General features: G+C 36.2%; 1 protein-coding gene across 1 annotated transcript in view; it reads right to left on the reverse strand.

Moving 5' to 3' along the window:
* Positions 1-1,484: 1,484 nt before the first annotated feature.
* The window catches only part of TARBP1 (tRNA guanosine 2 -O-methyltransferase TARBP1), a gene marked incomplete at both ends in the record, with an annotated part of 63,493 nt that continues 52,289 nt past the window's right edge, over positions 1,485-12,688 (reverse strand). Inside the window, 7 exons of the mRNA XM_084253500.1 lie at positions 1,485-1,653; positions 2,002-2,138; positions 2,882-3,006; positions 3,189-3,380; positions 6,871-7,042; positions 8,992-9,073; positions 11,758-11,954. Of these exons, the coding sequence (XP_084109626.1) occupies positions 1,485-1,653; positions 2,002-2,138; positions 2,882-3,006; positions 3,189-3,380; positions 6,871-7,042; positions 8,992-9,073; positions 11,758-11,954 (1,074 nt within the window). The remainder of the gene's footprint in view (positions 1,654-2,001; positions 2,139-2,881; positions 3,007-3,188; positions 3,381-6,870; positions 7,043-8,991; positions 9,074-11,757; positions 11,955-12,688) is intronic.

Here is a 12,688-nt window from a genome sequence, read left to right on the forward strand (position 1 = left end):
TGATTCATACATTTATCAAAAAGTGAAGCTACATCCCCTCAAACTTAAATATTTTTTGCAAATCAATTAAAAAATAAAAACTAGTGGTTAAAATGTTTAAGAGGAACATTTCATTAGTATAGCCTCTGAATAGCTCCAAAAAATATTTTCTAACTACTGTGGTAGCTGCCTCCAAATTCTGTGCCACTCTTCTCTCCATGAGGTGAAACTTATATTCCCTACTTTTGTAGGCTAGGTTTAGTGACTTGCTTCTAGCAAACAGACTGTGGAAAAAGAAAATAGCGTGACAAACGTTGCCTTAAATGACCGAGGGTAGTAAGTCATGCTGAGATGAAATGGGCACTGTGTCACTGCAGTATATTTTCCTTAAACCCATACCTTCCATTTATTTGATCATGAGAAAATACCAGACAAACCCAAATTATGAAACATGAAAAATATCTGGTGAGTACTCTTCAATATTATCGTCATGAAAGACAAGGAAAGAAAGACTCTGTCACAGATTGGAAGAGACCAAGGAGGCATGATTAAATGCAACTGAGTGTCCTGTACTGGCTCCTGGAACATAAAAAGAAAATTAGTGGGAAAACTGGAAAGCTGAATACAGCTCAGATTTGTAGGCTCTAGTATAATGAATGGCACCATCTTCAGTATTTCTTGGTTTTGATTAATGTCCATGGTGATGTAAGACCTGTCAGAGGCATCTATGTGGAGGGAGTATGGAAACTACAGTTAAAGTTCATTGCTGGATGGTGACAGTTACCATCAACTAAAGTAACCCAAATATTAAACAAAACAAAAAGAACAGAGACAGCAAATCAATCCTCCTGGGTTCCACCCTTACTTTTGAGACTGATGTGCAAATCCTCCTTTGGGTCTATGTTGACAGTTAATAGACTGTTTCTAAGCACTATTTGAATTCCCTGAGCAAAGGTGATAATAAGAAAAATTTCCTAAAAACATCATATCACCTAGTTTATGGATTTAAGAATAAAGCCATGTAAAATATTATTTAAGCATTAGGAACTTTATAGGAAAACTAGGTTAGCATCTTGTCAAGCATGTTCTTTCCCTGGGAATAAGTAGATCCTAAGTAACAAGACTTTCACTTCCACCTCTCATGCTTTCTCATTTATGAATAAGGGTCTGGGATTCATAGGTAACAGCTGTCTTAATTCTACCTTATTCTTACCATTATTCACATTTCTGACAATACTAATTTTTATGAAATTATCTACAATTAATACATTGCTATATTTCCAACACTGCTTAAAATATTTTATTAAAGAAGCAATACATTTAGCTAAAATTTTTTATTAAAGAGGATAACGTTAGTAATAACTTTAAGGCACATAAAAATTTTTGGTATTTCAAGAAAAAAATACAAATTATCCCAGTAAATTTCAGAATCTATTTCATTAGTCCAGAGTTTTAAAAATAGGTTTCAATAGCACCAATATCTCCTCTCAGATAAGGCACAAACTTCATGACTCGGTGTCCCCATTCTTAAGCAACTGTTGTCTGGTGTACTCCCAAATGAGCAGAGCTCCACTCACATGGACGTTTAGTGACCGAATGATGCCTTGTTGAGGGATCTCCACACAAACATCCAATTGCTGGATCAGATTTGCTGGAATCCCTTCACGTTCATTTCTGATGAAGAAAAACCAGAGAACAAAGGTCAGTTTTCTTGTAACAAATACATTTTTTTTTACCAGATATTCTGAATGTTACTGGAAGAAATAGACTAAAGAAATGAGGTAAATCTGTGGTCTCAAAAAAGTAAGATTGTAACAAAAAAGATTTATGGGTCAATTCTGTGTTCACCTGACTGTCCCAAACAGGTACAATTAAATGAAAACAAAGGGGCTTTCCATACACTTTACAAGTTAAAAGTCCAGTGCACATGTAATATAGCAAGAGCGAAGGTAAACTGTAAAATATCTGAAACATTTTCTAGACTGACACTCAGAATATACATTAGAAAAAGACTTTTCTTACCCCAACAGGAGTAGAGATTTCCCAGGAAAGCGGTACTGGTTCAGAGCTAAACTTTTGGCAGTTTGTTCCACACCAATGATGGTATAACCTTCTCCTCTTTTCTGTTGTAGATAATCAACTAGATGGGATGCTTTTACCTTGATATTAGTTTAAAAAGAATATTCAATATTCAGTCATTCAGGTACAGCTCTGCTTGGGGTAAAATCAGAGTTTCTAAACAACTTTTATTAAATCAAGCTTGTTAAATCTTTAAAAGGAAAAGGATAGAATTACATACTATAAGAAAAAACTCTCCCAACCATATACATTCATAGAATTTATTCCTAAATCAATAGTGAATTGCTGCTACAGGGTACATTTTATGAAAAGAATTGTGTTATTGACAAATTTCTAAAACCACAATGATGTGAAAGACAAAAGACAATGAGAGAAGAGACAAGGAGACTTCAGCTGTACTTTATGTATCATTTAAAAACTATTGAGAGCCTCCCCTGGTGGCACAGACAGTTGAACGCAGCGCTGTAAAGCTGTCTGCAGCCTCTGCAGCGCCGGTTCAATCCCGGCCCGCCAGCAAGGGTCCCACATGGCACAGCAGACCTCTCCTGTCTCGCCTGCTGCTCCCCTCAGCAGTGTATTTCGTCAGTCTGCCTGTTCTATTCCCCACTCTGTCTCTGGTGAATCCTCTCACTCTCCCGCGAATCTGGCCTGTACCCCGGTTCTTGTATAAATAAATAAATAAATCTTTAAAAAAATTAAAAAAAAATAAAAACTATTGAAAGATCACCATGTATTACTGCAAAAGGACTGATACATAAAGATAGACAGAATACTACAAAAGATCTTAGCAAATAAAAAATTCAGTAAGTTACATTCCACCTACCTCCACTAAAGGAAGCCATTGCTCAGCTGAAACACTGAGGTGCTGAAACTGTTTGTCTTTGATACACTGCAGATTGCCAACAACAAGCACGGAAGCTCCAAACACCTCACAGGTGCGGCACAGTCCTACACAGAACAAGCTGGAATTAATTTATATAGTAAACACTAAGCTCAATGTCCATACAATCCTTTAAAACTCCCCAAAAAGGGTAAACATAGAAAAGACAGCCAAATATGGTGGTGGGTTGATTAAAAACTTTCAGGAGCAAAAGATTTTGAGCAACCTCCCTGATATACCATAAATTTACCTCCTAAGTTGGTTGGTTTATCAATGAGTGAGGCCACTACAATAAGTCCACTAACTGACTTTCCAAGTTTGGCAGCACGATCCTGAAATATTAACTCCACATCTAAATCTGGAACATTGTGTTTCCATGGTATAATCTTCTTCTGAACATCAGTCCATTCTGATTGGTTATCCGCTTCTCCTGAATTAGAGCCTGAGAAGGAAAAATATTCCTATATAAATTTCTCTCACTCCATGGATTTATTTATTTACACATACAATTATATTTTAATAGTTTAGAATGTGATTCATTAACTAAAGAACCTCACTTGGATTTAGACATAATTATCAAATTTCAGTAGTAATTTTAAGTTTTCAAATTCAATTTTAACCAATAACATTTAATGAAAATTTAAGACACTTTTAATATTTTAGCTTATACAAAATTAGGAAGCATCTCAGAATTCACAGATATGGTACCACAATGTGGTAGCAATTTTTCTTAGAAGCACATAAAATAATGGTATATTGTTAAAAACAATTTTTGTAGAAATACTCCTGGAAAAAAACACAGTTCTTAAATTGTAAGTAACATGAGGAAACTTTCTAAAGTGAAAGAAATTCTCTGAAGCAATGATCTCCTAACTAATCCAATGAGCACACAGAATGTTCTTAGTCTGTCCAGCTGCAGTGTTTTGATCTCTAATACAGGACTAAGATTATCCTTTTAGGCTCTTCTTCCATTCTGTCCAAACTAACAGAGCAATCAAGGGGCAGTTAGATCACTGAGGATGGAAGAGACATGCAGAAAGCTATGACACGACACGCTATGTAGTGAGATATACTCACACACAAAGGAGTTACTAATATTTGGGGATGGGAGAGGTAAGAAGTAAGGTTCAAGGGGAGCACAGTGCAGGACATGGAAAGATTTCAGACAGCACCTGTACTCTGGTGTAACTCAGCCTTGTAATGGGTGGAGGAAGATGGCTCCGACTAAGTCATAAGAACTTTATATATAATAATAAAACATTCATTCTGCAGATAGTTGCCATATAGGGTTTTATTTAAGAAGGGGGATTCACTGCAGGGTATTCCTGACTTACGATGATTTGACTTAATGATTTTTGATTGAAGATGGTGAAAAACTGATAGGCTTTCAGTAGAAACTACAAAATAATACTTTGTTGTAATGTTGGGCAGTGGCAGCTGGAAGCTGAACTCCCAGTCGCTGGGAGTTGAAGCTCCCAGCCTGCATTTCGATTTGAGGTATTTTCAACTAAAGATGGGTTTATCACATTACCCCATTAAAAACTGAGGAAAATCTGTACTGGTTTTGTGTTTTAGAAAAACCCCACTTAAAAGTGATGTGGAACGTAAGTTGGGATTGGAAAGCCATTAGTCCAGTCAAAGACAAACAGTCTAAATTAAGTCAGAGCAAGTAAGTTGAGAGGAGCTGAAACCAAATTGGGAAGTAGAATAACCAAGATTTGGTAATAGATGCATGTGCCACGAGAGAAAACTGTGAAAGAATGACATCTGTGATGATCAAGTGATGCTATTAATAGGAAGGAACTACAGAATGTTCTTGGGCAGAAATTCTATTTGGCTACATTGAGTTGAAAGAGTCTGGAATATCTCAAATATCCAGAAGATTCATGAAAGAGGCTGAACAAAGATGAGGATTTGAAAGTTACAATTGCATAGGCGGTGGTTTCAAGTTGTGGAAATTTAATAAAAATATTCATAGGGAACATTCGAAATAAGAAAAACAAAAGGCCAATGGAAACATTCAGGGGCACTAACATTTAAGTCTCAGCATAAAAACCATACCACAACATCCCTCTACCAAAATAAACAAAAACAAATGGACTTCGTTAGCCTTCTCCCCATCCAAGTAACACCTCTTTTCTCTGCTCCACTCTCTCAAACTCAAATCATTGTGCACAAATGTCATACTTTTTCTCTTTCCTCCCAGTCTCTGCTCTGCCCACCCCAGTCAGGTTGTCCCCCCTACACTAATGAAGTGACTCTTGTACCATCTTTTGCTCCCAAATCTTTATATTTTGCCATTTTCTATTTTGGGAACATTCTCCCCAGAATCGTTACTTGACTTGCACTTATTTTATGTAGGTCACTGTTCGATGTCAACTCCTTAGAAAGGTTTTTTTTAATTATCTGTCACTATCTTTTTACCCTGCTTTATGTTCTTCATTGTACTTTTTCCTATCTGACATTATCCTTAAATATTTGTTTAGGTTTGTCTCCCTGTGGAGAAATGTAAGCTCCACAATGGCAGAGATTTATGTTTCATGTCAAGACATGGGAACATAGGAGGTAATCAATAAATCTTTGTTGGATGAATAAATTTTAAGGTGATGGCTTATAATGCATTAGTGAAACAACCAGTGTTTGATTAAAAAAACAAAAATGCACTTTCCCAGAACTCTCATCCAGACATATTGAATTAAAATATAAGGGTGGGACACAAAAATCTGCACTTTTAATAAGTTGCCCAAGGTATTCTTGACAAAATTTTTGGAGAACTACTACAAAACTACTACCACAAATATAAGGTTCATGTGGGGGAACTCATAAAGGAGGGTGAGAAGGGTGAGATTAAGGAGGAAAATCAGGAGAGCAAAAAATTAGCAAATAAATGCTACATGAAGGTCAAGTATGATAAGGGAAGGACACCTATTTAGATTCTGTAAAGGAGGAGACAAAGAAAAATTCTGATTTTCTGAAAAAGTGTTTCAGTTATGGTTATGGGCTAAGAAGAGCCAGAATGAGGACAAAATGTAAGTAACAGAAATGGTAAGAATCCAGACTACTACTACACACCTACGAAGATTAGCTCTGATTTTAAATATGGGGAGAAGGGTTACTTAATCTTGTATTTTTTAGGGTACTTCACTGTGAAGAGGAGACCAATCAAGGGCAATGGAGGTCCTAGCAAAAACTGAAGGGAAGGAGTCAGTATAAAAGGAGCTAGAGAGGGCCTCCCCTGGTGGCGCAGCAGTTGAGCGCTGGGCTGCGAAGCTGCCTGCAGCATCTGCAGCACCGGTTCGATCCCCAGCCACCACGAGGGTCCCACATGGCGCGCAGACCTCTCCTGCCGCCCACTGCTCCCCTCAGCAGTATACTTCGTCAGTCTGCCTATTCTGTTCCCCGCTCTGGCTCTGGTGAATTCTCTCACCCTCCCGCACTTCTGACTGTACCCAGTGCTTGTATAAATAAATAAAATAAATCTTAAAAAAAAAAAAAAGGAGATAGAGATACAGAAGAAAGAAGAGATAGCAAATGATGTTCAACCAGACAGAGAAGGGACTAGAATCAAGAGTCCTGCTTTATTCCTATAAGAAACAAGAAAGGAGATTTTATAATTTGGCCCTTTTTAAAATCTGTAATTTTATAGAAACATAGTGGAAGAGCTAATAAATATTAATATTTCAAAGAAAAGAACAGCCACTAATTTTATCTAACAAAGCAGATCAGACTGTGGTTTTTTATAACAAGGCCAACCACAAATAAAGGTACTAGCTACAGATCTATCACATTCTTTTCACTGTCTTTTCTCTGTATGGAGTAGCAGAGATATCACCCTATCAGTGAAAAAGGAATATCAACTATCTGTTATAAGGAATTTAATCGTAAACCTAACCAAATCAACATGGGGAAAAACAAGCAGAGATTCTTTTTACCTATGTCCTGCTGAGACCAATCGCCTGGTTTTAGTTCAGAAAGACCAGTTGAAGATTGGTACCACTGAAATCCTGCATCTAAAGGAATGTCAGTGAAGCTGGTAAATTTATCAATAGCAATCCACTCATCTTCAACAAGGCTGGAAAGACGTGGAAGGATGTAAAATATAGTCTGAAAAGAAAATTATAAAATCTAAATAGTTTTCCTTAAAAATAGCAAAGAAATACATGATAACATGTTTAAAGCACTATTTATTACTACTGATTTTAATTCCAAACTATGATAGCTAGTTACATTTGCACATTCTCCTTTAAATCTATGGCAATGTATTTCTCATCTTTTCTAAGAAATTAGGGAATTTATTTAGAAAATCCTTGAGACAAGGCAAGTCTTCTACTCTGATATTTCTGATTGTACGTAATAAACCACTGTGCTCTTAATAAAGGCAAAAAAATCTTTTGGAATTAATCATCATCAATGATTAATTTGGATAAATGCTATTTATTGGTAACCAGATACCTCCATAAGCAATCAAGTTCAAGTCCTTCTGATGCTAAATTTTTTCTCGCTACCAGCAGACAAATTAAGAATCTAAATTAAATTTTGCTTAACTATGTATAACCTGTGTGGTGTTAGACAAGCCAGTTAACCTGTCTTGGTTTCAAGTTCCTCATTTGTAAAATGAGGATAAAATCAGTTAATACAGCACGTGAAAGTATTTTGTAAACACAGTGTGATACCACTGTAAATAGTAATTAATTCATCATTAAGAAAAGAATCCTCCTTCCCTTCCCTTCCCTTCACCTACTCAGAAAAATCTGAGAACCAGAAAATCATCCAAGGTGAAATGACACATAAGAAGCACAAATACAAGTAATAAGCCATTTAAAAATGAGGTAATAAGCTCAAAACTGTGCAAAGACAGAAGTCTTTAGGACAAGTTTTTCTTCATGCAAGCAGTATTTGCACACATTTAAATAGGCATGATGGCAACTTCATGTTTATTGAGTAAGTACTAGGTATAGCTCCAAACATACAGAGATGATTTTTGTGAGCCACTATTTTACTTACACAGAGTTATGATTTGTATCATTAATGGAGAATGAAATGTATGAGAGTGAGGCAGTGAAAGGCAGGGATGAAGGAAAGAGGGAAATAGGGGACTTACTCCTGCTGGAGAATTGAATAGAAAAGGTTGACTTAACACTAGAGAGTTATTAAGAGTCCTTCAGAAAGATGTCAAACAAAGCATTCTGGGTGCTAAAGAACACAGAACAGAGCATGTTAATATTTTAAGAATCCTAAATAATTTTTGCAATGAAGCAGCAGTCAGTACATGTTAATATTCGATAATGAATATCTCACAATATATAGATTGATATATTTTTATATCAATTTTATTAGTAATATACCCCCAAAAATTGCTAATGCACATTTATTAAAGTTGCTGATACTTCCAGGTTCTTTAGAGGAAAAGTCCTAGGTCACATGTTTTAAATTCAAAGCAAAATATTATAATTATAGCTAAAAGAGGGAGAAATACAACTTATACAAAGCTTAATAATTTATATATGAAGTTAGTTAATCCACATGCTATTTATAATAATATGTTCATGGCTCTTAAAATTACATAAGCACATTCTGTTATAATCAATAACGTGGCATATAATTTGCTATACAGCTTTTGTCTCCAAGAACCTAAAAAACACAATTAACAGAGAAGATCTCTTTGCTCTTTCATTAACAGTGGTCTTCATTACAACAAAATCTCACCTGCACAAATGTTCTCACTCATTTCCTTTTAATGTCAGAACAGATTTCTGTTTAGAGTTAAATATTCCCCCTTCCAGTGTTTACAAGCCAGACACTGCCTGAGAAATAGAAAGTGAAAATGACTAGCCAATTTTCACTGCTTAAGAGTGAAATGCAAGCAAGTCATCTGCATAAAGTGACAAAATTAAACTTAGAACTTTACAATGTTAAGGTGATGTTTGCAAGCAAGGCAAAAAAGTTAACCTAATCATAACCTTTCAACAATAATGGCAGCAAGTATGAGGATTAAAGATACAGAGAATTTACACAGAATATTGGAGAATTTAAAAAAGATAGTCTCTGCTTACCTCCAAACAGTAATCTTTAAGTGGGTGAAATGTTGCAAAAAAGAAATGTTCTTGGATACGCTGCCAATTCTTCTTGGCATTCCTAATGATTAAAAATATGGTATGATGAATGGGCAAGTGAAACAATTCTGGTAAAGGAGAAATATCAATTAGATATCTTAAAAAGGTACTGCAGAATTTAGAACAAATGGAAACTTTTATGAATTTTATACTAAAACTTACAAACCATTATCTTCAAGATTAACATACTCTGAAAACTGACACAACTGGATGCTGTCATTAATATGTGGAATATAGAAAAACCAAACTAAAGGTGAGATAAAAAGACAAGCTTAGAAACTAACCCTTGAAAACTGAACTGGAAGCATCCAGAGTGGGGAGGGGTAAGAAGAGGGAAGGAATCACAGTGGATTATGATGGTGGGCTCTAGGTGATTTGGCAGTAGGTGAACCTACTTCAATTAAAATAATTTTTAAACAATAATTTTGATATTTTGAAATATAACTCAAAGTCAGACATAGAAACTACTCTCAAAGTCATGCAACATGCAATGATTCAATAAGAATGAAACCCAATTTTCTGGAGTTAAAGTAATCAATATAGAATAATGTGCAGATGCCTGTGCTCCACGCAATGTGATGAGAAGTAACGGTGGTTGTCAGAGGACAAAGACAGTACCAGCCTGCCAGGTACACAACTTATAGGTTTAGGGGATAAAAGAATTCTACAAGGGAATGATAAAAGAATTCTATAAGGGAATGATACAAGAAATCTGGGTTGAAATCCTTAAGTCTCTCTTTGGCAGCAAGTGCTTTTTTTTTTTTTTCCAGAATACAAAACTATTATGTAGGTCACTTTTTCTATTCTGAAGATTCACAACATATAACTAAAGGATACACCAGCTTAAGCAGGTTTTAAATTCTGAACACATTTGTTAAGGCTTAAAAGGGGAGAGGTAGGGATAAAAAATTATACAGGGTCAGTAGGCTTCAACTTAATTCATGATGAACAGCTCAAAGGCTATAGCAATTCCAAGACATTTACCTGTCAAGATTCTCTTGCTGTGGCCAATTTTCACCTCTCTCCAAAGTTCAGAGACCCTCTACTCACCCTCACCACCATAGCAGGTAGCTATGCTCATGTATCATTGGGGTGACAAGCTCAGATGAGAGTCCTTTCATCTCCCCTCATTCTCTGTGCACCAGTCCTCTTCTCCTTCACTCTCAAGTCTCTGCCAAAGGGCAGAACCCCAATTTGTGCTCTGATCCTATCCCTTTGGATTTTGCTCCATCTTCCTATTCTGAATAATCTCCACTCTTCTATGCTAGTCTTTCAAATGGGCTTTATGTCTAATCTTAAAAAACTAAATAAAACCCTTATTTAAGTGTCCATCAGAAGGGGACTGTGCAAAAACCTCGGTGTGGCCACACAACGAACAGCAGGTATCTGCTTCAAGCCTTCTCCTCCCACACCTCAAGAAGAAATGAGACTTTCAAACCATGTAAAAAAGACAAAGAATTGTAGGTGCCAGGGATACATCCAGAATCATAGTTAATGCTATAATGAATTACTAATTTTAATGACTAGACTGTGCTGGGACCAGTATCTGAGGCAGTTTTCCAGCACCTGAATCATGCATGACTCACCAGAGGTGTTTACCCCCTTCCTTTGCCCTATGTCCTTCATCTGTAACACCGTATCTCTCTACCCAATTCTTTTCTCCCTGTTCTAGCACCTGTAAATCTACCTTGGTGTTGATATTTGTTGAACTGAATATTTTTCTCAGAGCCCCCAAATATTCCTTCCCCACTTATTACCAAAATGCCTCTTTTCAACAAATGTGTCAAATGTTAAAGCAGGTAGAAGAGTTATAATGTAAATTTGTGTCATGGAAATACCTCAGCTCTGGAACCACCAGAAGCTTTATGACTCATAGTCTCATTTGCCTAACTTTAAAGTCAAGGCAAACTTCCTATATGCCATGTGTTTTCCAAACACTATTTTACATGCCTCCTAAGCTGCTTCCAACTATTATCATTTTGCTTATATAAATTAGTGGATATTTCTGAGTTACTAAAGAAATGCCTTTTATGCTGACTGATATTGTCTTTAAATTTATAAAAATCCCAGCATCACTGGATGGTGATAATCAATAATAATAAAAAATAAAGTAGAACATTAGTACTACCTTAGGGATGAGAAGTAAGTTCATATATCAAGAAACACTTAGGATATGTTAGCCTGCTTTTGTCTTGTGACCTTCAACCTCAAATGGGTGTGGGAGAAAGAGGGCTTTACAAAATAATGGGCTACATACTCCTCCCCCATGCCAGCCACAATAGCAGTATTTTATTTAATATTGAGCTTCTATAATAGGTTGGATTTTGTTTGGGAAACAGAAGAGCTCTCTTGGAAACAAAAAGGAAAAAAGTATCCAGCTTTAGTGAACGACAGGTTAAGAATACATCTTCAAAGTCAGATCGTGCTGCTTCTCTTCAGTTCTTTTACAGCAGGGGGTAATAATATTTGGCTATATGTGGGAAGTTATTTATAAAATAAAGGATCGAGAATTAAAAAAGTAATAAAAGGTCAAGACATAGCTATGACAATTAGAATTGTCATTCCAGACCTCAAAGAGTATCCTGCTTAGCTTTGCCTTCTCCCAGCTCTAAGTGCTCCAGCACAATGGAATAATGCAGCTCCCTCAGGAAGAGCACCTCCCACGTGCTCAACTAGAAGCAAAAGGAAGGGACAAGGCTTACTTACCCTGCTCCATGCATGTTTTCCACTTGACTAAGACTGGATTCAATAACAGAAGTCAATGCATCAAATTCTTCAACATGCAGCAATTTGCACATGCTCCAAATTTTCTTAAGAGCAACCAATGCATATAGTCGAGTACTAAAATTGTGATTGAAACACCACTGCAGTACAATAATAAGTGCTTGTTTCAGAATCATTTTCTGAAAAGAAAATGTAAACATGGACCATTTTACCTTGACTGTGTAATTAAAAACAAGGCATGCAAATTATAAAAATGTTACCTCATCAATCTTCTTTCACTGGTTTTTTTTTTTTATAATAAATTTTATTTTTATATGGTTGGCAATTTTTTTACCACCCTTCTATCTCAATCCTGGCTTTGCTCTAATTTCTTAGTTTCCACTAATGTCCTTTTTCCTGTTCCAGGATTCCACATTACATTTGGCCATGTGTTCCCCTGGCTGTCTGTTGGTTGTCAGTTTTTCAAACTGCCCTTGTTTTTGCTTATTTGGTCAGTTTTGAGGAGCAGTAGTGAGGTATTTTGCAGACTGTCCCTCGCTTGAGGTTTGGGTGACATTTCTCTCATGATTAGACTGGGGCTATGGAGTTTTGGGAGGAGACTACAGAGCTAAAGGGTCATGTTCATCACATCATATCCAGGATACACAGAATCAGTGTGACGATAGAGTTACTCTGTTTCCCTCTTTGGAAGGATGTCACATCGCCAGTACAGCCCACACTTAAGGGCAAAATTTCATATAAGTTATGAGGACCTTTAAATGTACAGATTTGTTGTCTCTACCATTCATCCATTCATTCTGTCATTCATTTATCAGTGTGAACTTACAGGTATTTTATAATGTGGGTTGTAATCCAATACTACTTATTTCTGTTGCTCAGATTGTTTCAGTTCTTGCTCTTTGGAGCTCTTTCA

The sequence above is a fragment of the Talpa europaea genome (genome assembly GCF_964194135.1).
Source record: "Talpa europaea genome assembly, chromosome: 14".
NCBI classification, from domain to species: domain Eukaryota; kingdom Metazoa; phylum Chordata; class Mammalia; order Eulipotyphla; family Talpidae; genus Talpa; species Talpa europaea.